A 27,023-nucleotide genomic window follows, 5' to 3' on the forward strand; every position below is an offset into this window, starting at 1 on the left:
ATGGGAGGACGGAGTGGGAGATCTGTATATATGAAATACACGAAACTTGTATAACAAATTAAATTAAAAACAAAGGAGTACTAACATTTCTTCTAACTAGGTAGGGGCTTCTAATATTTAAATCCGCCGGACTAGATTACGGAAAGACCACGAAATCTCACGTCACCATCCGACGTTACTGACGCCTGCTGGAAGGAGCAGGCCATTGGCTGGCAGGGACGGAAGCCCGGCCGGGCTCGCGTACCCCTGGTGCGTGGCGTCAGCGCCCCGCAGTCGGTGCGGGTCGGCAGCGGCGGGTGGGAGACCCTGCTTGGCCCTGGGCGCTCCAGTCCAGAGCCCTGCGTAGCCACGTGACTGAGCCGCGGCTCCCGGCAACCCCGGATGATGGCGCAATACTGTGCGCGCAGGCGCAGTGCGGGGCCGCACGCGCGGTAAGCCCTTGCACGTGTGTGGCGGCGGCAGGCCCAGGGCTTGGCCGCGGTGGTGGGCGGAGGGCCGATATCCGGCATGTGGGGCCAGAGTCCCTTTTCTAGAGCGGCGGTGGCGGAGAGTGTGAGGTCAGTAGTAGTCCGTGCGGTGGGTACGATGGTGACCCCTGCGCGGGATGTGTTCTCGCCGCTGGTTGCGCTGTAAGGCCCCAGACTTGAGGCCAGGCCCATTTCCTGGCCTCCTGGCCTCCTGCCCGCCGCCGCCGCGGGGACGCGGACACCGGGCGTCCGAGAGCGGTGCCCAGAGGCCACTCCAGCGTGCAGGGAACGCGGGCCTCAGCGCCTCGCGGTGAGGAGGAGCTGTTTACTCCCCTTCCGGCAAGCGCGGCGGCGTGGGGACCTCGGCGCCCCTCGCACGATCGAGGCGCGCCCAGGACCCGCGTTCCCGCCTCGCAGAGGTGACGGGTAGTAGCGGGGTCGGGGAGGCGCCTCCGCGTCACCGCCCGCGTAGTCGGCCTTGGAAACCCAAACTTAATGCTGTTCTAGGAACAGCTTCCCAGATTTCCAAAGTAGGGGTGTGTGTGTATACTATATACATGTATTCTATGTAGAAAGCCTTCCAGCCACGTTTGGTACACTGAATTTAAAAACCACATTTTGATTAATTGTAAAGAATCCTCGTTTTGAAGACTTTGGCTGCCTCTTGGCGTGTTTTGGAAGCAAAGTAGGGGCTGGAGCTGTGGCGTAGTGGGTAGAGCCGCCTCCTGCAATACCAGCGTCCCGTGCGGGCCTAGGTTTGACGCCCAGCCGCTCCAGGGCCTATCCCGCTCCCTGCTAACGCACCTGGAAAGGTAGTAGAAGATGGCCCACTGCTTGGGCCCCTGCGCCCAGGTGGGAGACCCGGCAGAAGTTCCTGGTTTGGGGCTCACTCAGCCCCGCCCCAGCTGTTGCAGCCATTTGGGGAGTGAACCAGCAGATGGAAAATCTGCCTGTCTGTAACTATGCCTTGCAAATAAATACATCTTAAGAAAAATTAACCCAAAAAAGTAATGAAACTCAGAGGGTTTAAGTTTTAAAATGTCATAAAAGTTTTGATAGGATTTGAGACCTGTATGGTTGTGTTCTTAGGTAACTTGTAAAACTGTGAAAGTCTACATTTTCCTCATTTATGAATGGAAAGTACAATTTCTAGTGTGCTAAGGATAAAATTATAAAGCAGACTTTTTGGGAAATATTTTGAGTTAAGCCTATTATATCAAAATTATTTTTGTTTTGGGAAAATTTTATTTGTCTTGCAGTCTTTAATTCCAGGTTACTTCAAAAGTAGTAATTACTGTGTCTTTTAAATACCAGTCTGAAGCATTTGTCGTAGCACATTGTTTCTCTATTTTATATTATGTGAATTCTAATCTTCTTTTGTGGGGGGTCATTTTTTAGACAGAAATGTGAAGATGTGCATGCAATATTTACTTCGAGGTAAATTTATAAGGGTTTGTTTGGCTAGAGAGGTAATTTGAGGATTGAGATTATATAATGAGCTATGCATTCTGGTTTTTTTTTTAAACTTATTTATTTGAAAGGCAGAGTTACAGAGAGAACTTTGAAAGGCAGAGTTACAGAGTGAGAGACCTTCCATCCACTGGTTCACTTCCCAAGTAGCTGCAGTGGCAGGGCTGGGCCAGGCCAAAGCCAGGGGTCCAGAACTTCTTCCGGGTCTCTCATGTTGGTGCAGGGGCCATCTGCTGCTGCTTTCCCAGGCACATTAGTAGGGAGCTGAATTGGCAGTGGAGCAGCGGCGACACGAACTGGTGCAGATATGGGTTGCTAGCATTGTAGGCAGAGGCTTAGCCTACTTTGCCACAACACTGGCCCTGAGATTATGTTATGGAATTGTAAACTCTAATACACAGAAAACAAAAAAACCTAATTATTGAAGAAAATATCTTTGAAATCATTTGTAATGTAGAGTTTGATTTTAATAACTTCATTTACGACAAAACATAGTTGTGAAGATTTGAACATTATGTGGCTTAGTCTTTATTCATTGTTAATGGATGATTATAACCTGTTACTGAATTATTTTAGTTTTTCAGGAATTGTCCAAATGGATGAAGACACACATTACAATAAAGGTACTGACACTAAAAATTATTTTGGGGTGTAAGAGCTAGATGATATTGATTAATTTCTAATGTTCTTTTCATTCTGATTTGGTTTTAGTTGAAGATGTGGTTGGAAGTCATGTGGAAGATGCGGTAACATTTTGGGCCCAGGTAAACAGCAGACTGATTTTTTCTCCTCTTTCCCCCTTGCCTGACCTAGTTCCACCCCAACAAATAAAAAAATTATTCACTGCTTAATTTTTATTGGTTTATTTAGCACAGGGCATTATTAGAAGGCAAATAGTTACAGATGGAAATTTATGTGTTACAAGTAGTATACTTACATAAAGTGGAAACAATATCAACAAGATTGTGGAAACAGGATTATACTCAGTATCAACATTCTAGGCTACTTGAGTTTTATAATTCTGAGCTGTTGTATTGTGAAGTGATAGCCCCATCTAGGGGTCTTTTCTAAAATTGTTGAATATTATTAGTGGTGAATTAAGCCTGTGAATGTAGAGTGTATTAAAATTATGTCTATGCAGAAACTGACAAAGAGCTGGGAGGAAGGAAGGAGGATGGGGGAGAGCAGGAGAGTGAGGGAGTTGTGGTTGTTGTCTTGGAACTGTACCTACAGAATGCATAAAATCTGTTCTCTTTGTATTAATAAAGAAATTTACATAAAGATAAGTTTTACGGTCTCAGTCATATTTTGTAACGATTTAAGTTTGAATTTGAGATACAATATTTTTCTCATCATAAAGTTAGGTATTTTCTCTTGGCAGGCGAAAGTCAGATAAGTTTACTCAGTCTTAAATACAAAGCAAGGAGGCTGGCACTGTGGTGCAACAGGTTAAAGCCCTGGCCTGCAGTGCCAGCATCCCATATGGGTGCTGGTTCTAGTCCCAGCTGCTCCTCTTCTGATCTAGCTCTGTGCTGTGGCCTGAGAAAGCAGTGAGGATGGCCCAAGTCCTTGGGCCCCTGCACCCATGTGGGAGACCCAGAAGAAGCTCTGGCTCCTGGCTTCGGATCGGTGCAGCTCTGGCTGTTGCAGCCATCTGGGGAGTGAACCAGGGGATGGAAGACCTCTCTCTCTCTCTGCCTCTTTGCCTCTCTGCCTCTCTCTGCCTCTCTGTAACTTTGTCTTTCAAATAAATAAAATAAATCTTTAAAAAAAAATACAAAGCAAAGCACCAGAGTGCTTGTGTTGATAATTTGCCTTCTAATGCACATGATTACCCACTAGTTTTTGGTTTTGTGAACTATATGTGACATGGGGAAGAAGGAAATTGTATTTTCCTGTACTTTTTTAAAAAAGATTTATTTGAGGCCGGCGCCACGGCTCACTAGGCTAATCTTCCGCCTTGCAGCGCCGGCACACCGGGTTCTAGTCCCGGTTGGGGTGCCGGATTCTGTCCCGGTTGCCCCTCTTCCAGGCCAGCTCTCTGCTGTGGCCCGGGAGTGCAGTGGAGGTTGGCCCAAGTGCTTGGGCCCTGCACCCCATGGGAGACCAGGAGAAGTACCTGGCTCCTGCCATCGGATGAGCGCGGTGTGCCGGCTGCAGTGCGCCGGCTGCGGCGGCCATTGGAAGGTGAACCAACGGCAAAGGAAGACCTTTCTCTCTGTCTCTCTCTTTCTCCCTGTCCACTCTGCCTGTAAAAAAAAAAAAAAAATTATTTGAAAGGCAGAATTACTGGAAGAGAAGGACAAAGATCTTCCATCTGCTGATTCATTCCCAGAATGGCCTCATCTGCGGGCTGGGCCAGGATGAAGCCAGGAGCAGGAGTTTCATCTAGGTCTTCCATGTGGGTACAGGGTCTAAGGACTTGGGTCATCTGCTGCTGCTTTCCCAGGTGCATTTGCAGGATTGGAAGTGGAGTGGCCAGGACGTGAACTGGTGTCCATATGTGATGCCGGCACTGCACGCAGCAGTTTGACTTGCTGTGTCACAGAACTGTCCTCTTCTCTATAATTTTTAAAAATTAATTAATTTATTTGAAAGGCAAAGTTTCAGAGAGAGTGAGAGGGAAAGACAGATCTTCCATCCATTGGCTCATTTCTCAGGTGGCCATAATGGCTAGAGCTGGGAGGATCTGAATCCAGGAGCTTCTTTTGGGTCTCCCTTCTGGGTGTAGGGGTCCAAGGACTTGGGCCAGCTTCTGTTGCTTTCCCAGGTGCATCAACAGGGAGCTGGATCGGATGTGGAGCAGCTGGGACTCAGGTGCCTATATGGGATGCTAGTGCTGCTGCAGCAGCCTTATCTTTGCTACACTATAGTGCCATCTCCTACAAATCTTTTTTTTTTTTTTTAACAGGCAGAGTGGGCAGTGAGAGAGAGAGACAAAGAGAAAGGTCTTCCTTTTCCGTTGGTTCACCCCCACAATGGCTGCCAAGGCCGGCACGCTGCAGCCAGCGCACCATGCTGATCCAAAGCCAGGAGCCAGGTGCTTCTCCTGGTCTCCCATGCGGGTGCAGGGCCCAAGTACTTGGGCGATCCTCCACTGCACTCCCGGGCCACAGCAGAGAGCTGGACAGGAGGAGGAGTGACTGGGACAGAATCCGGCGCCGCAGGTGGAGGATTAGCCTAGGGAGCTGCGGCGCCGGCCCCTCCTACAATTCTTAAGCATGGAAACTCCTTTTTGTTACAGTAGAGGTGAATTGGTAATGTGGGAAATAGGAGTTTATGAGAAAAAATTATAGAAGACTATGATTGACCAGGGATCATTAAATTTATATAGAAAATACATTGAAGGATATTATTCATAGGAAACTGGTGACAAATTTATGTGTTTGCTTATGGAGCATTCTCTAAAGGGTATGGCACATGTTCTCGTTCTGTGCCCCTGGTCTGTGTACTGATAGCACCTGTGTTGCTCAGCAGTGCCCAAGATTGGATGATAAATTATATGTTTAAGTTCATTATTTAATAAGATCATTTGTTAGCTTAAATAAGGTTTTTTAGACCAGTGCTGCCAAGTAGAAAGTTGAGTCAGAAAAGTAATCAATAAAAAATGTTTAGGCTGCCATCGCTGTGGTGCAGCAGGTTAACGCCCTGGCCTGAAGCACCAGCATCCCGTATGGGTGCTGGTTCTAGTTCTGGCTGCTCCTCTTCTGATCCAGCTCTCTGCTTTGGCCTGGGAAAGCAGTACAAGATGGTCCAAGTCCTTGGGCCCCTGCACCCACGTGGGAGACCCGGAAGAAGCTCCTGGCTCCTGGCTTCAGATAGGCGCAGCTCTGCCTGTTGTGGGGAGTGAACCACCCAGTAGAAGACCTCTCTCTGCCTCTCCTCTCTGTGTAACTCTTTCAAATAAATAAATAAATCTTTAAAAAGATGTTTGGCAGCTCCATTGAAAAAATAAAAAGGAACACTGAAATTAACTTTAATATTTTTACTTAGTATATCCACTATTGTTTCAAAATATATTTGACAAGCTTTTGAAATCTAGTGTGTATTTTAGACTTAAAGCACATCTCAAATCAGCCTAGTCCATGTCCAGTGAGTATTGACTGTTGTGTTGGTTAGTGTTAGTCTAGATTGATTTTGATTGATCTTATTTATGAACCTGCTAATTGAATTTGGAGCTCTGATTTAAAACAGGAGTCAACAAGCCTTTTCTGCAAAGAATCAGATAGTGAATACCTTATGCTTTGTGGGCCAGTCTCTTGCAGCTGTGGTAGTGCAGAAACAGTAAATGAGTGGATGTAGCTGTGACTCAAGCAACTTCATCAAAATGGGTGTCTGTAAATTGCCAGTTTCTGATTTAGCCATAAAGTTGAAGCCTGTGGGGAAATTTATACACATTTCCACAAGTTAGGAAACATACCTTGAATAGATGAAATGATAAAAAAATACTAATGACATCCAAATGAATGTAAAAATTGTTTCAAGAAGTAAATTACAAAATGTGATTAGAGTGGGAGTGTGATGTTGGCAAGGAGAAGAGTTCACTACAGATTTAGAAAATAATGTGGCAGGTCCAGATCAGGATCTGCTCACATGTATTCTCTGTTTTTCTATTATGATTTTCAGTTGAATAAACCATTTACGAGAGAACACTCCAGAATTACTGGCATGCCTACTTGGATGAGTGGCAACGGAAGGCATCTTAAATATTTGACCTCTACATGTTTTTTGGGAAAGGAAGAGCTTCTGTTTATTTTAGTCCATATGTGACAAAATATAATTATGTGGAATATTTTGATGTATTCTGAATGTAGAGAACTAATTCCAAGAGTTTCATTCACAAAGGCTGCTTCTGATGTTTCTTGGGATCTGTTTAAATTCAGGTTTCTTTTTTTTTTTTGAAGATTTACTTATTTATTTAAAAGGCAGAGTTACAGAGAGGGAGAGACAGAGGCAGAGAGAGAAGTTTTCCATCTGATTCACTGCCCAAATGGCCACAACAGCCAGAGCTGTGCCAATGCAAAGCCAGGAGCTGCTTCTGGGTCTGCCACATGGGTGCAGGGGCCCAAGTACTTGGCCCATCTTCTGTTGCTTTCCCAGGCGCATTAGCAGGGAGTTAGTTGGGAAGTAGAGCAGCCAGGACTTGAACCAGTGCTAGTGTTGGTGGCTTTACCTGCTATGCCACAGCTCTGGGCCCTACATTCAGTTTCTGTTTTTGTATGGTGTCATTGATAGTTGTAATGATGTCCTTGGAACCACTATTTTTTTTAAAAACAAAGATTCATTTATTCAAAAGACAGAGAGGTAGAGACAGAGGTCTTCCATCCGTTAGTTCACTCCCCAATTGGCCTCAGTGGCCAGAGCTTCTCTGATATGAAGCCAGGAGCTAGGAGCTTCCTCTGGGTCTTCCCATGAGGGTGCAGACCCAAGCACTTGGGCCATCTTGTACTGCTTTCCCAGGCCATAGTAGAGAGCTGGATTGGAAGTGGAGCAGCCGCGACTCGAACCAGTGCCTATATGGGATGCCTGCACTGCAGGCGGTGGCTCTACCCCTATGCCACTGTGCTGGACCCTGGGCATTTCTTTACTTACAGCACTGCCAGATGTCCAGAATCCTTTCATTTCCATGTCCTAGCCCAGAAATCAACCAGTCTGCAGAGACCATCTCGTTATGATTAAATATTTGGTACCTTGTTTGAATTCCAAATAATTTGAACTCTTCGGCAAGTAAACTTTTTCTATAAGCTAATCTCATTTCTTATAAATAACTCAGTGAATTCTGAAAAAATGTGAATATAACAATTGTCTTCCTTTTTAATACTCCAAAATCTTTTTAGTAGCATTCTCATTTGTATAGCACTGTCAAATAATATTTTGTTGAATCCTGTGCTGTATCTGTTCTTCCTAGAGTATTGATCGAAATAAGGATATTGTGAAGATTGGTTTTTCACTGTCTGAAGCTTGTCCACATGCTAATTCAGTTTTTGGGAATCTTGACCCAAAGAAGGTGAGCCATATTTTTGGATGTAATTCTGCCTTTCCTCCTGTAGGCTTTCCTGTGTCTGACATTTTACAGCTTTTGGAATTTTTGGTACATTTGAAAGGAAGGGACAGATTTTTAGAATTTGTATAAATTACAGTCATTACATTTATTCACTCAGAAATACTATGGACTGCATATTTTTCAATCTTGAAAATAATTTTGACAGACTACAATATGGATGAATCTTGAGGATAGTATGCTAAATAAAATAAGCTGGTTACTAAAAGACAAATACTGCATGATTCCACTTAGATTAGGTAATTAGAGAGTGGTCAGAATAATAGAAAATAGAATGGTTAGGATGTAGCTGTATTCCTGAATATAAGTTAACCTAGCCCTCCCTCAACTGGATTGCAGTAATGTGCCATTTCTTTTTTCTTCTTTTGAAGGAAGATTTACTTATTTGAAAGGCAGAGTGACAGAAAGAGAGGGAGAAACAGAGATCTGCATGCATTGGTTCATTCCCCAGATACCTATTATTAGAGTTGGGTCAGACCAAAGCTGGGATCCAGGAACTCCAATCAGTGTGGCAGAGGCCCAAGTACTTGAGTTATCATTATCTGCCTTCTGAGGTACATTAGCAGGGAACTGGACCAGAAGCAGAGAAGATGGGGCTAGGACCATTTGATATGGCATGCTGGCATCTCTAGTTGTGGCTTAATCTGTTGTTGTAATACAACTCCCACCCTAATGTGCCATTTCTGTTAACTGCCTTTTGCCAAATCATGATTGGCACATTATTGAAAAAGTTTAATTAAAGATAATGTGACCTTTTATATTTGAAACTGTTGGACTGTTGACCAAATGCCATTTTTGCTACTAAACCTGTTTGCTTATTTAAAAATGATGTAACTGCGCTGGTGTTGTGGTGTAGGCAATTAAGCCACCACCTGGATCACCATCAACCCATAGGGTGCCGGATTGTGTCCTGGTGGTTCCATTTCTGATCCAGTTCCCTGCTAATGACCTGGGAAAAGGAACCAAAGATAGCCTGAGTGTGTGGGCCCCTGCTACCCATGTGGGAGACCCAAATGAACTCTTGGCTCTTAGCTATTGCAGCCATATGGGGAATGAAGCAGTGGATGGAAGATCCTTCTCTGTCTTTCCCTCTGTAACTTTCAAATAAATAAATAAATAAATAAATCTTTGAAAAAAATGAAGATGGTTAGAGAGGGTCCTGTGCCACTTGTGCTTTTTTCCTTCCCGTTGTTGAATGTTAGCCGAGGAAACAGGCTTACGTGCTAATTGGACACTCATATCTTTTGTAGCATTTGATTTGTTAGATACCCATTTGTGTGTCTGAATTAGCTGCTACTTTGGGCCTTTTCCCTCCAAGATACTTCAACAGCATAGATATTCTGTAAATGTATTTATGTTGTTAGTGGGGCTGGACTCTACAAACCACAAGACATCTAAGATTTCCCTTCCCCACCATCCCTCAAGAACCACTCTCCATCATCTTGGGAACAGTAATGTTCCAGTGTGATTCAAAGTAGTTACCAGCCTGGAGTGAGTTTTTATCCTCTGTCTCTCACACAGGAGACATTGGCAATGTTTTGAGACCTTTTTGGTTGTCACAAATGGATTTGGTGCTGCTGGCATCCAGTGGGTGGGGGCCAGGGGAGATGCTGGGAGGTATCCTGCCATACACAACACAGAGGACAGGCAGCCCCCTCTGCTCGGTAGTCATCCAGTCCCAGCTGTCAGCACTGCTGAGGCTGAGAAAATGTTGAAAGGGTTAACATTTTCTCCTCACTTTTATTAAACATCATTAAACTAAAATATGAATTTTAAATAAATGAAAGTTCAGTATTAAGGACATTGTCTAATTTTATCTACTTAATAACACCAATATCTTTATAGAGAAGGTAAAATAGAAGCTTTGTTCTTGGTTGGTAGGTAACAGGGATTCTGCCATGGTTGAGAATTAGACTTAAGTGGCCTGTATGGGGATGTTTATGTTTGAGAACAATTGAATGAGTTGTCTTCCAGCATTAAAATTGTATGGTTTTCACTCTTGCATGCATGTTCATCTTTTAAAAAAATATTCTGATTTTTAAAAATCCTCCCCTGCCCCCTTTTTGGAGATGCAGAATAGCATAATGCACTCTGAGGTCAGAAGTCTGAATCTTAGTTCTCCTGCTTGGACTTCGGGTACGTAGTGGTGAGAGGTACTTGCCTCAGAGGTTGTTGTGAGAATGAAACCAATTATTGTATATAAAGTGCTCTTGACTCATAGTGCTTAGCACATGTTAACTTTTATTCTTAGTTACTTTGCCTGCTTTGTTTCATTGAGATACCAGATTAACTTTGCTTTCTTTTTCTCTTTGTAGATTTATGGTGGATTATTTTCAGAAGATAAGTGTTGGTACAGATGCAAAGTACTGAAAGTCATCAGTGATGAAAAGGCAAGAAATAAGTGTTCCTTTTTTTTTTTTTTACTTTAAGTAATATTTATTCTAGTTGACTAGAACGACTTCCAGAATTTGATGCTTATTTAGCCCTTCATTACTTTTTCATATTAGTAATAAGATCTGGTTCAGTGAATTTATAATTTTATTTTTTAAAAAGATTTTATTTATTTATTTGCAAGGTAGAGTTACAGAGAGACGGAGAAACTGAGAGAAAGATTTTTCATCTATTGGTTCACTCCCGAAATGGCCAAAACTGCCAGATCTGAGCTGATCTGAAGCCAGGAGCCAGGACATGCTTTGATTTTTCCCTCATATGCAGTGGCCAAAGCACTTGGGCCATCTTCTGCTTTTCCAGGCCATAGCAAAGGAGTAGCTGGGACACAAACTGGTGCCCATACCGGATGCCAGTGCCACAGATGGATTATTGCCATAATACCAGCCCCAAATTTATAATTCTATTTAAACATACTTTTTCCCAAGTGAACACCAGAAAGTTAATAGCTTGAAAACAGTTAAGATTCAGGAATATTCTTCTGAATTTTGTTAGATAATCACCCCAGATTATCTAATAATAAGTTATAGAACGTTTGGATTTTTTTAAATGACTATTTGTTGCTTCAGTTCTTAATAATTATGTTTGACTCTTGCTAATGAATAACTTTTTGATGAGTAGGAAAGGATATTTGATTAATACTGAAGTTGCGAATAGCTTTTACTTACTTGTGAGTGTTAAAGATTGACTTGCCGCTTTCCCATGTCTGTGTTAACTGTGATGAGTTTCTTTGTGTTACGCTATTTTATTTTTTACGTGGAGAATTTGCGAGAGATTTTCCAGGGAGATGGGATACTGAGTAGCTGTGGCATTTGTATCTTATAGGCTGTATAGAAGGGTTGCCCTAGTCTTTCTTTCAGTGCAATTTTTACATCTACTTTCTGCACTTGAAGTATATTTTCTGATCTGTATGTTTTGTAAGTATTTTTGGTGGAATAAGATGAAACAATTTGATAGATGCTCTTATTAGTTTGCTTAAAAGTACCCATTATTTATTCTTGTCATAGATAATAGTTTGTGTTAGTGAAGTGAACCTTTCTTATTGTTAGACCTTTGCTCATAATTTGATAGCAGGAGATCATATTTTGCAATAGCTTTTGGATCAGCTTTAACTTTTTAAATTAAAGAGCAAAAATCAACTTTGTTAGAAATTATCTTTTTTTTTTTTTTTTTTTACTTTTTAAATGGATGCAGAGCTGGAGGTAAAGGTCAGTTTTTGAGTTAGTTTCAGAGGGTAGATCTAGCTAGGGTAGATTTAATTTTATCACAGGAAATTTGATAACTTTGCTTTTTCAGATTTTGTTTCTAATATGAACTTAAGAATGTTGATTGATTTTAACATTAGGAGAAATAGAGGAGGGCCATAAGTTTATAAATTCCTGTTTATTTAAGATATCAGTTGTTGGGGGGGGAGTGAAGATGAGAAGTGTTACTGTTGGAATTTAGTGCCAAATATATAAACCACTGTGATTTTATGGGTTTTCTGTATTGTGAGAATATTACTAGATCTCTATTTCTGAATTCATTTTCTCAATTTGAGATAAAATACAGTCTTGACAGATAATCAACAGAAAGCAGCAAATCAGTTTGGCTCTTGGTGGAGATATTTAATCTGGGTTCAGTATTACTATTTGTCTCCTGTTTTTTTGCAGTGTCTGGTGAGGTACATTGACTACGGAAACACTGAAATACTGAATAGATCTGATATAGTTGAGATTCCTTCAGAACTGCAGTTTTCTAGTGTTGCCAAAAAGTATAGACTTTGGGGACTACAGATTCCTTCTGGCCAAGAAGTTACCCAGTTTGATCAGGCAAGTCATAGAGTTTAAGTATTTTTGTTAGTATAAGTACAACTGCTTGAAACAAAATAAAAATGTTGTTAAATCTTACTAACTTTGCTTAATATAAAAGCCTGTATAAATGAGTGAAAAATACAAATTATAAAACAATGCAAAAGTGGCTCTATGTTTGTGTTCATTTTTGCTAGGTAAATTTTCTTGTATAAGAGTGATACATGGCCGGTGCCGTGGCTCACTAGGCTAATCCTCCGCCTTGCGGCACCGGCACACCGGGTTCTAGTCCTGGTTGGGGCGCCGGATTCTGTCCCGGTTGCCCCTCTTCCAGGCCAGCTCTCTGCTGTGGCCAGGGAGTGCAGTGGAGGATGGCCCAAGTGCTTGGGCCCTGCACCCCATGGGAGACCAGGAAAAGCACCTGGCTCCTGGCTTCGGATCAGCGCGGTGCAGCGCACCGGCTGCGGCGGCCATTGTAGGGTGAACCAACGGCAAAAGGAAGACCTTTCTCTCTGTCTCTCTCTCTCTCTCTCTCACTGTCCACTCTGCCTGTCAAAAAAAAAAAAAAAAAAAAAGAGTGATACATAATAAATGTAGTTTCTTCTAAATTCAGAGTTCAGAGATATCAGCTCTTATTTATGGATGGCACTATACACAAACACTGCATTGGGATGCTTAGTTCAATGAAAAGGTCATTGATTAGAGTTGAATTAATGTGCAAACTGGGTGGCATATATGATGAATATAGTTAACCTGTTTTGGCTAAGATCAAGTATGGAGAAAGTATATAAAAGTGATCTTTAGCTTAGCCCTGGCCATAAATATCACAAAATGGAAATTTGTGAGGCTGTAGTTAATCATAGTTTATCATTTTGGCACAGGTTCACACTGTTTGATGTAATCATTGGCAGTAATAGTCTGCTAATCTAGATTCTAGTTTGCATTCTTTCCATTGAGTTTAGGGTTAGTAAATCTGATAATGTCAGGGGTAGTTTTAGACGAGTCCTGTCTCCTTTTAAATCTTGTATGCAGAAGGTTCTTGTGGTGAGTGGTAGTGCTGGTGAGGGACATTTCATTGCAAATAATCAGACTTGTAAATGTTATTTAGCAGCTCAACTAACTTAGGTGAAAAATGGTTTAATCAGTGTTATGAGGAGTGATTAAAATTTGGGAACTTTGTATTTTCCTCTTTTATGTTTATTTTGAGAAATTTACAGATATGTTGACTGTTATTTTGTCTGCACTATAGTTATTTACAAGAGACATTTCTGTATGTAGAATCAGACTTTCACACATGAACAAGAATGTAGATACTGTTGTAAACTTATGCCATAAGTTTTGGCTTGAAGTCTAAAGTTTATTATCAATATTATTATTATTTTTAAAGATTTATTTATTTACTTGCAAGTCAGAGTTACACAGAGAGGAGAGGCAGAGAGAGAGAAAGAGAGAGAGAGGTCTTCCATCCATTGGTTCACTCCCCAATTGGCCGCAATGGCCGGAGCTGCGCCAATCCGAAGCCAGGAGCCAGGAGCTTCTTCTGGGTCTCCCACGTGGGTGCAGGGGCCCAAGGACTTGGGCCATCTTCTACTGCTTTCCCAGACCACAGAAGAGAGCTGGATTAGAAGTGGAGCAGCCGGGGCTCGAACCAGCACCTATACGGGATGCTGGCGCTTCAGGCCAGGGTGTTAATCTTCTGCGCCACAGCACTGGCCCCTAAAGTATATTATTTCCTTCTTTGATATAAAGGTATTGGCCAAGATAGTGGCTTAATTTGGATTTCCTGGATGCCTAGAACTATACAGTTTTAAATTGATCTGCTCCTATGTTATTTACAGATGAGAAATTTTTCTGGTCTAGAAGTATTAAATAGTATATTTCAAGTCATATAGCTAAAGGGCAGAGACAGGGCTAAAACTCAAGTCCATTGCTATTTTCATAAAGAGATGATGCACATATTAATGTTTATGGAAACAAACACAAATTAAAGGCATGTTTAGAAGTTAAGTTTTACTCTGTTTTGGCCTGGGAAAGCAGTGGAGAATGGCCCAGCTCCAGCAATTGTGGCCATTTGGGGAGTTAACCAGTGGAAGGAAGACCTTTCTATCTGTCTTTCCCTCTCGCTGTCTAAAACTCTACCTTTCAGGGAGAGGGAGTGGGAAAGGGGAGGGTTGTGGGTGGGAGGGACGGTATGGGGGGGAAGCCATTGTAATCCATAAATCGTACTTTGGAAATTTATATTCACTAAATAAAAGTTAAAAAAAATATGTAAAAAAAAAACCTCTACCTTTCAAATAAATAAATATAAAATTAAAAAGAAAAATTAAAAAAGTTAAGTTTTGTAACTGAACTAGTAAACATCAGTTAAGAATGTTTTCAAATACTTCATGGCTTCTTTCTAGGTGGCACTGTATACAAACATTGTATTTAGATGCTTAAAAAGATCTTTGATTAGAGTTGAGCCAGTTGGCAAACTGAATGTTTTCTAGAAAAAGAAAAAAGTTATTCTTGAATATCTCTGGTTAAAAAGGCATGTTTAGGCATTAAGTCTCAGTCTAAGGCTCAGATGTGGTCTCTGTGACGGCTGTCCCCTTGCAGCAGTTTCAGCCACTCACTGTGAAGGGCATGGTGAGTTGTTAACTTTTCCTTCCCCACAAGACAGGGAGTTCAGTGGAGTTAAGTATTTTATCTGTGTTTTTTTTTTTTTTTTTCTATACCCAGTCTCCCTGCTTATTAGGAGTTAGATGAGCATCCATCGTATCTAGCATTGGAGTACAGTCAGAATTCAGTCAAAGCAAACCTTCAGCACACTTTCTAGCTTTGACAGTCATGTTACAGCGCAGCTGAAACTGATATTCAGGATGATCAGTTTAAATTACTGGAGATCAAATGAAGGTTAAAGTGTTCCTAAATTCCATTCTTTAAAAATTATTTGTAGAATCAGAGAATGAGAGAGGTTAGAATTTAGACTTAACAGTTTAGTGGCCTTTTAGTCTATTTTCTACATTTTAAATAAAGCTTACCAGTTTGGGAACAGGATGAAATGTATCTTGGAGGGGTGACAGTAATTTTTTAATGAACATTGAAAGCTTTCATGTTCTAAATCAATGAGCAGATTTATTTAAAAGGTAAATTTTATGTTTTAAATTTTATTTTGTAACTTCTAAATTTCTAAGTTATGTTTAAAAGTACATGTATATGTATCTCCAGCTCACAGTATTTAATGGAAAATATATTTCTTATGATAAAAGTTAAAATTTTGACATTTATAAAAGAATACATGGCATATATGTTAAGGTAAATTGTAGTATTAAAATAGCCATGTGTCATCTGTCTTTTCATCAATTTTGTTAGAAATGAGGAGAACTAAGTTTTTATAGAAAGCTTTTATTTAATAAATAAAAATTTCATTAGTACAACTTTTGGATTATAGCAGTTCTTCCCCCCATACCCACCCTCCCACCTCCAAACCATCCTACCTCCTACTCCCTCTCTCATCCCATTCTTCATTAAAATTCATTTTAATTATCTTTATATACAGAAGATCAACTCTATACTAAGTAAAGATTACAACAGAACTCATTTTTTTTTATTTTTTTAACTTTTATTTAATAAATATAAATTTCCAAAGTACAGTTTATGAATTACAATGGCTTTTTCCCCTCCATAAGTTTTTTTTTTTTAAATAAATGTGAATTTACAAAGTGCAACTTTTGTATTGTTTTGGCTCCCCCCCCAACCTCCCTCCCTCCCGCGGCCCTCCCCTCTCCCACTCCCTCTCCCATCCTGCCCTTCATCGAGTTTCATTTTCAATCACCTTCATATACAGAAGATCAACTTAAGAACTCATTTTTTAAAAAAGATTTATTTATTTATTTGAAAGATAGAGTTACACAGAGGCAGAAAGACAGAGAGAGGTCTTCCGTCTGCTGGTTTGCTTCCCAGATGGCTGCAATGGCCAGAGCTGGGCTGATCTAAAGCCAGGTGCCAGGAGCTTCTTCCAGCCTCCCATGTAGGTGCAGAGGCCCAAAGACTTGAGCTATCTTCTACTGCTTTCCCAGGCCATAGCAGAGAGCTGGATCAGAAGTAGAGCAGCCAGGACTTGAACCGGTGCCCATGTGGCATACTGGCACTGCAGGTGGCGGCTTTACCTGCTATGCCACAGCGCTGGCCCTGAGAACTCATTTTGAGTTTTCTGTTCTGTATTTGTGGTTGTATTATATTATTTGGGGGAGAATCTGGTTGAAAACTTTGTGCTAATTGTTTTTAGTTACCATAACCAAAAGAAATTTGACTTCAAAGAGAAACCTAAAGCTTAGACTTCTTCATTTAAAATTCCTTTAAATAAATAGAGAGTAGTGAGCCAACTCAAGCTGTTTCATACCCTGGTTCACTTCCCAAATGCCCTTGTCAGTCAGGAGTAGGCTAGGCCAAAGCCATAACATGCGAACTCATTTGAGTTTCTCATGTTTGGTGGAAGGGACACAAATTCTTAAGCCATCATTTACTGTCCCTTTGGGTACTCATTAACAGGAAACAAATTGGGAGTGGAATAGGGAATTGAACCCAAGCCCTCCAATATGGGATGTGGATGCCTGAGTGGCATTTCAACCACTTTGCCAAACTCCGACGCTCATTTCTGTAAAGAATAGTGAAACTTTATAACATTTAACTTGAGATAATTGGAATTTTTGTAGAAAGCAGATTTTTTCCTATTTATTGCTTGAAAACAGTTTCTTGAAATACCAATTCCATAAGGCAAGTAGTTGTGCTTGAATTTTATCTTAGATAGACCTTCAACAATAATGGTTGAAATCAAGGGTTTTATGTGGAAGAAGTTAAGCAGAAAAGTACATCTGCCTGTTGTCTTCATGTGACAAGTGCAGTGGGTCACAGTCTGAGTTTGTTGACTTTGTCTGCTTGATCCAATTTGGTTGGTGATAAGTTCTGGAACACATTTACTGTTGGTGTTCTGGTGAATTCAAGCTCTTGATATAATGTGTATTTCTAAGTTTTATTTTCAAAATTTATGAAGGTCATGTTTTGTGAACCTGAAATACATTGTTATTTTGGCTAGTAGTTTAAAAAAATGATTTTTTTTCTGATTTCTTTGTTTTTAGTAGTGATGTCCAGTGATCTTTGAGGATATATGAGGGAGTTTTATAAGGTCCATGGAAATTGTAGTTAAAAGATAATGCTTGGGGGTGGGGACATTTGTCTTAGTGGTTAAGAGAGTAGATAAGGCAGCTGTCTCGCACATCAGAGTACTTGGGTTACACACTTAGCTCTGGCTCCTGACTCCAGCTTCCTGTTACTGCTGACCCTGGGAAACAGCAGTAATTGCTCAAGTAACTGGGTTCCTGCTACCTATGTGGGCAGCTTGGATTGTGTTCCCAACTCCGAACTTTGACCTGCCTGATCTTGGCCATTGTGAACATTTGGGAAGTGAGCTAGTTGGTGGGAGCTTTCTCTTTCTGTCTCCCTGCCTCTCAAATAAATGAATTAATAATAAAAACAAGATAATGAGAGTTTTCTCTGAACTTTTTAGAGCCCCCATAGAATTTGAATCTCCTCCTCTACCCCATCGGATGTTTCGTTCTAGGCCAGTGGTTCTTTTTTTTTTTTTTTTTTAATTCTTTTAAGATTTTTAAAAAAATTTACTTGAAAGGTAAAGTTACAGGGAGAGGAGAAGAGGCAGAGAGAGAGAGAGAGATCAATTGATCAATTGATCGATTGATCTTCCATCCACTGGTCTGCTCCCACAATGGCTGCAATGGCCAGGGCTAGGCCAGGCTGAAACCAGGAGCCTGGAGCTTCTGTGCAGGGCCCAAGCACTTGGACTGCCTGCTGCTTTCCCAGGCCGTTAGCAGGGAACTGCATTTGAAGTGGAGCAGCTGGGACTCGAACCAGCGCTGACATGGGATGCTGGCCTCGCAGGCAGAGGCTTAACCCACTCATGACTCCACAATGCTATAGGCCCAGTGGTTCTTAACCTACTGTTAGATTGTATCATAATAAAACAATTTTCTTTGCAATTCTGTGAATCTTATGCATTTAAAAACATTAATTTGAGACGGCATCCAATGATTTCATCAGGTTGGTGAAAGGGCCATAGCGCAAAAATGTTAAGAACTATGCAGCTGGCCGGCGCCGCGGCTCACTAGGCTAATCCTCCGCCTTGCGGCACCGGCACACCAGGTTCTAGTCCCGGTCGGGGTGCCGGATTCTGTCCTGGTTGCCCCTCTTCCAGGCCAGCTCTCTGCTGTGGCTTGGGAGTGCAGTGGAGGATGGCCCAAGTACTTGGGCCCTGCATCCCATGGGAGACCAGGATAAGCACCTGGCTCCTGCTTTCGGATCAGCGCAGTGCACTGGCCGCAGCGTGCCGGCCGCGGAGGCCATTGGAGGGTGAACCAACGGCAAAGGAAGACCTTTCTCTCTCTCTCTCTCTCTCTTTCCTGTCCACTCTGCCTGTCCAAAAATAAACAAACAAACAAACAAAAGCTATGCAGCTGTCACTTCTACCCTCTGTACTGCCATATAATAATGACTGTATAGAAATAGTATCATTTGATTTCTCGGACCTTGAAAGTTTTTCAAACTTTTTCTTTTTTTTTTTAAATGTGGCCATCTTATAGTTTCTAGTTTTTAGTTGGGTCCTTACACTCTTGTTTTTCTGATTATTAGTGGTATGATTTGCTTTATTTGCAAAATTTTTTTTCACATTTATCAACTGGTTATACAGCTAAAAATAGAGTTACTTTTTCTGAGAGATATGATCCATGGGTTTAATCAAGGAAATGTGGATCAATAAATCCGAACAGTACCTATCCATTTTGTGTTTTAAGTTTATGTTTTATATATCCCGAAAAAGTAGTTTCCTTTCTATTACAGAGTGAAAATCAGGACAGGAACTTTGAGAGATTTAGGAAGTAAAAAGTAATTAGAGTGTATCAAGGTAATTTTAGGAATTACAGCTTATGGAGGAATAGACGTGTTCTTACTCTAATTGAGTTTCAGGGTATCTTCAGATATCTTCTATTTTTTTTAGGTACTCAATATTCAAAAGTTAGCCAGCACCTCGTTTAGTAAGTACATTTGCATGTAGCCAACAAGAAGGTAAGATCAGTGATGCAAGGATTTTAGAATGAAGAGATAGGATGCTTGGAAAAAATGGATAGAAACAAAATAAACAAAGAGAAGCATGTTGCTGTCCCTGGCTTATGTCTTCTTTCCTATCTTTCTTAGGGAAGAACCTTTTTGGGGAGCTTGATTTTTGAAAAGGAAATTAAAATGAGGATCAAAGCAACCTCTCAGGATGGAACGGTCATTGCTCAGGCTGAGTATGGCAGCGTGGATATAGGGGAAGAGGTGGCTAAGAAGGGATTTGCAGAAAAATGCAAACTCACCTCCAGCACTAACATCTGTGAAGAGAAAAAGTCGGATCCTGCTCAGCTTGCACTAAGGAACCTCAAAAGCCCCATTCCGTTATGGGGGCATAGATCAAACCAGTCAAACTTCAGCAGGCCAAAGCCACGCTTAAGTGGGAGGCTGTCAGTTGACTTGAAGAATGAAAGTGATGCGGGAAACCACGTGACATTTCCAAAGTAAGACTGTGGTTTTCAGTTTTAGGTAATGTTAATTCATAGTTGGGATCTTTTTAAAGGTAGAACAGAAGTTAAGGCATGTGCTTTGTCAGTGATTTTGAGAGAAGGTTCAGATTATTTTTTTTCAAACATATAGACCTCTTCTTTAGCAGGAATATTTTTGTTAAAAATCATTTTAAAAGAAAAAACATCATTCCTGAATTGTTTGAGGTTCACATAGTATTTTATGCTCTTTTGAATACATTTATAAAAAAAATCTAGCCCTTAATCTGATTTATTCTGGCAATATCAGAACTTCAAATAAGATCTGGACATTTTCTTGTGTTTTTTAGATATTTTAACTAATTTCAGGGAATTGTCTTTTAACAAAAGGGAGGGTTTTTGCTTTTCTTATAAAAACTTGATAGAATTTTATGATTTCAAGGGTGGCCCACTTCTTGGATAATTACAAAACTTATTTACTTATTATTTATTTTTTTTAATTTTTTTTATTTTTTGACAGGCAGAGTGGACAGTGAGAGAGAGAGACAGAGAGAAAGGTCTTCCTTTGCCGTTGGTTCACCCTCCAACGGCCGCCGCGGCCGGCGCGCTGCGGCCGGCGCACCGTGCTGATCCGATGGCAAGAGCCAGGAGCCAGGTGCTTTTCCTGGTCTCCCATGGGGTGCAGAGCCCAAGCACCTGGGCCATCCTCCACTGCACTCCCTGGCCACAGCAGAGAGCTGGCCTGGAAGAGGGGCAACCGGGACAGAATCCGGCGCCCCGACTGGGACTAGAACCTGGTGTGCCGGCGCCGCTAGGCGGAGGATTAGCCTAGTGAGCCGCGGCGCCGGCCTACTTATTATTTATTTTAAAGACAGAGATCTCCTGTCCACTAGTTCATTCCTCAAATGCTTGTAACAGTCAGGCCTGGGCCAGGCTGAAGCCAGGATCGAGGAACTCAATTCAGGTCTCATGAGGGTAAAAGGTACCCAAGTACTTGCACACCTCCCAGAGTGTGCATTAGTAGGAAGCTGGAATGGAGAATGAAGCTGGGACTTGAACCCATGTACTCTGACATGAGATGTGGGTGTCCCAACCGACATTTTAACTGCTGTGCCAGACTCCTACCCCTCGGTAATTTTGAGTTATCAGCTTGAAGAGGAAGCCAGATTTGGTGTTTGTATGTACCAAAGCATTCTTCTGTTTTATGATCCCACGCCATGGTGCCGTGTCTTGGTGATATCACTGTTTGATGGAATCTTATCAGCGTGTCAAGAATTAAACTGTGAAATAGAGTAGGGATCGTGGGAAGGAGGATTTGGAAGGAACTAATACAAAAAGCTTTTTAATTTTGTTCTCTGGAGTGGATAGTGCTGTGAGGAAGTTGGAATATATATTTTTTGAGAGTTGTAGGAGTTGTTTTTGAAGTATGACTTCACTTACACAATCTAGTTTGTGTGAAACTATTTTAAAATGTTCAGCTAGGCTAAGATTTTAGTTTCTAAACTAATTTTCAATATATATTATGTGATAATTTACTTTAAGCTTGTTATCTCTATTTGCTTTGTACAGCTTGCTTTTTAAAATAAATGAATTTGTTTTATTATTAATAGGGAAAGTTTGGCTGTTGGTGACTTTAAGTTAGGGTCTAATGTCAGCCTGGCAAAAATTAAACAGGATCAGAAACTGATTGAAGAAAATGAAAAGCTTAAGACAGAGAAGGAGGTTCTTCTTGAAAGTTACAAGGCACTAGAATCTAAAGTAGAGCAGACTGCCCGGGAGCTGCAGGTACGTTCAGTGCCTTCAGGTAAGGAGTGTCTGGTTGGGAACCCTGCGTACTGTATGTGCTTCTTCCCAACCCCACTGTTGTTCTGTCTCTCTCCTCTGTGCCTCCCCTCCTCCTTTCCTTTGCTCCCTGCCTCTCTCCTTCTCCACCTCTGCCCTCTCTCTCTCTCTCTCTTGCTGGCATTTTTTCTTTCCCTTTCTTTTTCCTTCCTCTTCTCTCCTTCTTTCTTTATATTTGTTATAGGTGGAATTTTTCCTGTACTTCAAACTGTCCTTGCATTTCATTGGGTGTTTGAAAGTAGAATAATTTCTCGTTTATATTTCATGTTCTTCTAAAAACTTTTAAATATGGAAATTTTAAAAGTTTCCAAAAGGAGATAATTAAATAATTAATCGTCGTGTATTCATCACTCAGTTTTCATAATTGTTAAACATTTAAACATATGAACAAATCCTGTTTATTAAACTTTTAAAGCACATAAAAACTATACATATGTTTATGGGATACCATGTGATTTTTTTGATATACATATACATTATGTAATGTCCAGTCAGGATAAATATCTCCTCAAACATTTAACATTTCTTTGTGGTGAAAACATCCAAAACTCTACCTTGTAGTTTTTAAAATAAGGAAATATACAATACATTAACATTAGCTATAGTCATCATATTGTGTAATAGTACCCTAGAACATCTTACTCCCATCTAGCTGTAACTTAGTGCCTGTTAATCAGCCTCTCCCCAGACCTCCCTCTCCCCTTGCCTTCCTAGCCTCTGGTAGCCTTCATTATGCTTTTAACTTCTGTGAGATCACCATTCTTTCTTTATTTTTCTCTTTCTTTTTTTCCCCCCTCCCCTCTCCTGCTTCTCCACTCCCCTTCCTCTCCCTTACTTTCCTCTCTCCTTCCCCTTCCTTCCTTTTTTTAGATTCCACACATGAGTAGTGAGATATTTGTGTTTCTGTGCTTGCTTATTTCACTTAACACAGCAACCTCCAGCCTATCCATATTGTTTTAAATGACGAGATTGTGTTTGTAGACGGCTGAGTGGTAGTCCATTGTGTATGTTCACCACCTTTCTTTATCCACTCAAAGGTGGATGGATGCTTAGGTTGTTTCCTTTTCTTAACTGTAGTGAAGAGTGCTGCAGTCAACATGAAAGTACAAATATCTCTTCCACAAGAGATTCCATTCCTTTGGCTGTATATCCAGGAGTGAATCGTATGGTAGTTCCAATTTCAGCTTTGAGGAGCTCCACACCATTTTCCATAAGTGTACCAGCTTACATTCCCACCAACAGTAGGCAAGCTTACATTGCTCTTCACCCCTTACCAGCACTTGTTAGGTTTTGTCTTTTTCATGTCTTGTTCTAAAAAAATTTATTTGAAAAGCAGAGTGACAGAGAGGGAGTGAAGGATTTTTCCATCTGCTGGTTCACTACATAAATGGCCATAATTACTGGGACTGGGTTAGGTCAAAGCCAGGAACCTAGAACTCCATCCTGTCTCCACGTGGGCACTGTAGCATTTTTTTGCTGCTTTCCCAGGTGCATTAGCAGGGAGCTGGATTGGAAGCAGGAGCAGCTGGAACTCCATCCTGCTGTCACACGAGGGTAGTAGGAATCCAAGCACTTGGGCCATCTTCTGCTGCATTCCCATGCGGGTTAGCAGGAAACTGGATTCAAGTGGAGTATGTAGGACTTGAACCAGTGCTCAAATGGGATGCTGCATTGCAGGCAGTGCCTTAACCCACTGCTCCACAACACTGGCTCCTGTTCCTTGGTATCAGAGAGCATATTCTGTGATTTCAGTTCTTTTAAGGTTATTGAGGTTTGCTTTATTATCCTATATGTATTCTATCTTTGGAAATGATTCATGAATTCTTAGAAATTTTGTGTGTTCTACAGTTTTTGGCAGAGGTATTTTATAAATGTTAATTAGATCTACTCTGTTAATATTTTTAGGTATTTTATATCCTGATTTTCTGTCTCCTTGTTTCATCATTTACTGAGAGAAAAGTGTTATAATAATCAGATATTGCTGTGGCTTTGTCTGTTTCTCCCTTATGTTCTATTAGTTTTTATTTCATAACTTTAAAGCCCTGCTATTAGGAACATACACACTTATAATTGTATCTTTGTGATAAATTGATCCATTTATCTTTATCTTTATGAAGTGTCCCTCTTTGTCACTTAGACATAGTCCGTGTCCTAAAATCTGTGTTTTGGTATTATAGCTTTATTTTCATGGTGTATCTTTTCTATCCTTTAACTTTGATTTGTTTCTTTGGGTCTCATAAGTGTTTTTTTGTAAGCAGCATTTAGTTGAATGTAGGCTCTTTCATTCTACATGGAAAATCTTAATGTTTTTTATTGGGAATGCTTAGCTCATTTTCTTTTCTTTTTTTTTTTTTAAGATTTATTTATTTATTTGAAAGTCAGAGTTACAAAGAGAGGAGAGCCAGAGAGAGAGAGACAGAGAGGTCTTCCACCTGCTGGTTCATTCCCCAGTTGGCCACAAAGTCGGAGCCATGTTGATCTGAAGCTAGGAGCTAGGAGCTTCTTCCGGGTCTCCCACATAGGTGCAGGGCCCAAGGACTTGGGCCATCTTCCACTGCCTTTCCCAGGACATAGAGGAGAGCTGGATCAGAAGTGGAGCAGCTGGGACTTGAACTGGTGCCCATATGGGATGCTGGCACTGCAAGCTGCGGCTTTACCCGCTATACCACAGCTCTGGCCCCTTTGCTCATTTTCATTTAGCATAATTATTGATGTGCTTGGGTTTAAGTCTACCATCTTTTTTCTTTGTTTTAAGAACCATATTCATTATTTATTATGTGATTTACATTCTGTTTGTTTTTACAAGTGGAGTATGAATTCAAGACAGTTGAGAAGCAATATGAGTTCACAGTTCTGTTAGATTTAAATAGTTCCTTCCCTCAGTATTTTATAGTTCTCATCCACATATAATTCATTAGCAATTCTATTAAACCTTGTTTTCATGGAGTCTTAACACAGTTTAAACACAATTTTCAAGGATTCAAAAACTTTTCATTTTCCTCCTGTTTCTTAGATTTTTTGAGACTGTTACAGTAAGTACAGTAAATATAAACAGATTTAGGAATGAATGTAGCTGATTTTTCATGGTCATCCTACTCAGCAAGTGGGAGCCATTGGGCGTAAGCATAGCCTAATATTAATGAACATTCAGTGTATTCTTGTTCTGTCTCTCTGTTTCCCTCTAGCATTGGAGAAAACAGGACTGGAGAGCATATTATTGAAATATTAAGTAAAAGTTCTGTGTAATTGTTGTTTGGAGCATCATTAGCATAAAATTTCCATGTCTTTATAGTACTGCTCCATACATTATTTAGGATAATCATAGAGACATGTAATTTAGGTACCACTCAAAATCTGGGAGTTAAATTTGCCTTAGGTGAGGAAATGATTATGACTTCTTTGTATTGCAAAATGACAAAAGACTTCATCATGTAACAAATTGTCATTGATAATCATTAGGAGTCTTTGGTTTTTATGGAGACCTTTTATGTATTTAAAAAATCTAAGTCTTAAGAGATAAGTTTGTGAAATTTTGTTTCTTTTTGACTCCTTAATATGATGAGATGTAAGAGTCTGTAATTTACATGAATGTAGAGAACTGGGAATGGATTCTTTTTTATATCTCAATTAGTAGGGAAGCCAGTTTTTTGTTACCTGTGGCCTAACATTTTTTAACCTTTAAAATTTTGTTTAATTATAATGAAAAGATCATTTGAATAGTAGCAGAAAAACAGTTTCCTCTTTAGATCTCACTGGGATGTGCTTGTTCTTCGTTTCAGCAAGAGAAAGCAAATACCATGGATTTGACAAAACATTTAGAGAGTACTTTAAAGACTCGTATAGGTACCAGAATGAAAAATCTGGCAGCAAAGGTGGAAATACTGAAAGAAATTAGGTAGGTAAAAGCATGTTTTTGAGAAGGATACTTTAAAATAATTGTTAATTAGCTGGTGTTTTCTTTATATTGCGTGCCCACCCTTTTTACTTTGAGAAAAATTTATTGGAGTGAGAGAGAGAAGAGTGGAGGAGAGGAGAGGGGAGGAGACATCTCCCTTGTGCTGGTTCACTTCCCAAATGCGTGACAGCTGGGGCTTGGCAGCCCAAGTATCCAATATGTGTGGCAGAGACCCGAATACTTGAGCTGTCATTGCTGTCTCCTAGTCTAGGTAGGTAGAAAATGAGCCAAGAATGGATCCCGGAATCAAATCCAGACGCTCTGATGTGGGGCATGGGCATCTTAGCCATTAGGCTGAATACCTATTTCTGCTGTGATATGTAATCTTTATTTTTTGGCTTTAAAGAGAGAAATTAAGAGAAGTTTTTCTTGAAGTGAATTTTATAATGTTTTTATGAGTTTTCCGTTGTTACTAACTTGGAGCTGAAGTGACTCAAGGTCATCGCTGAGAGTGAAATCATAAAAAGAATCAACTCAACTTCTGAGGGGTAGTTTGTTGAGAAACTATTGTGTCCCATAGTTTTCTTTGGGGTTGTTTTCAGGAGTATACTGGAACTAAATATTTCAGTAATTTGAATTAATTGTACTCTGTTTAAAAAAGATTATTTGTGAAGTAATCTTCATAGAATCAGAAAAAATTGGTTAGCAAGTCTTGTGTAGTTTATTCTGTGTTACTAAAAGTCTGTTTTAGAATTGTATAGGGGTTTTATCTTACTCTTTTTTTTTTTTTTAAGAGTTTATTTATTTATTTGAAAGGCAGAGTTAGAGGCAGAGGCAGAGAGAGAAGTCTTCCATCTGCTGGTTCATTCCGTAAATGTCCGCAGTGGCTGGAGTTAGGCTGATCCAAAGCCTAGCCAGGAGCTTCTTCCGGGTCTCCCACGTGGGCACAGGAGCCCAAGCACTTGGGCCTTCTTCCGCTGCTTTCCCAGGCATATTAGCAGGGAGCTGGATTGGAAGTGGAGCAGCTGGGATTCAAACTGGCCCCCATATGGAATGCGGGCACTGCAGGCAGCTTTACCTGCTATGCCACAGTACTGGCCCCTCCCTACCCTTTTTTGAAAGAAAATATTTTCTACTGCAAATACTCTGCATCTGTTTTTATTTAAAATTTATTTATTTAAGAAGCAGAGAGAGAGTACGCTCGCGCGAGCGAGCGAGCTAGTGAGAGCATGGGATCATTAGTGTGTGCCAACCAGCCAATCAGATGCACAGCACACACAGCTTAGTTTCCAAATTCCTGCAACAGCCAGGCTGGGGCAGGCCAAAACTGGAATCTAGGACCCCAATTCAGATCTCCCAGGTGTCTGCAGAGACCCAGCTACTGTAGGGATCCCCTGTTGCTTCCCAGGGTGTGCATTATGTAGGAAACTGGAACTGGGAGTGAAGCTGGGACTTGAAATGGGC

At 40.8% G+C, this 27,023-nt stretch overlaps 1 protein-coding gene across 6 annotated transcripts in view; it reads left to right on the forward strand.

The window, feature by feature from the left end:
• The first annotated feature begins 334 nt into the window (after positions 1-334).
• STK31 (serine/threonine kinase 31) overlaps positions 335-27,023 on the forward strand; it is an 85,385-nt gene continuing 58,696 nt past the window's right edge. Inside the window, exons 1-9 of one of the 6 annotated variants that reach the window (XM_051852819.2) lie at positions 335-431; positions 2,514-2,560; positions 2,649-2,701; positions 7,846-7,944; positions 10,314-10,388; positions 12,099-12,257; positions 19,482-19,840; positions 21,433-21,607; positions 25,444-25,559. In XM_051852819.2, coding sequence (XP_051708779.2) covers positions 382-431; positions 2,514-2,560; positions 2,649-2,701; positions 7,846-7,944; positions 10,314-10,388; positions 12,099-12,257; positions 19,482-19,840; positions 21,433-21,607; positions 25,444-25,559 — 1,133 coding nt within the window. In that variant the 5' untranslated portion in view covers positions 335-381. Of the gene's footprint in view, positions 558-620; positions 778-815; positions 1,004-2,513; positions 2,561-2,648; positions 2,702-7,845; positions 7,945-10,313; positions 10,389-12,098; positions 12,258-19,481; positions 19,841-21,432; positions 21,608-25,443; positions 25,560-27,023 lie in introns of those variants that run through there. The other 5 variants (XM_051852818.2, XM_070059658.1, XM_051852822.2 and 2 more) reach the window with 5 other exon arrangements.

Source organism: Oryctolagus cuniculus, chromosome 16, assembly GCF_964237555.1.
Source record: "Oryctolagus cuniculus chromosome 16, mOryCun1.1, whole genome shotgun sequence".
NCBI lineage: Eukaryota > Metazoa > Chordata > Mammalia > Lagomorpha > Leporidae > Oryctolagus > Oryctolagus cuniculus.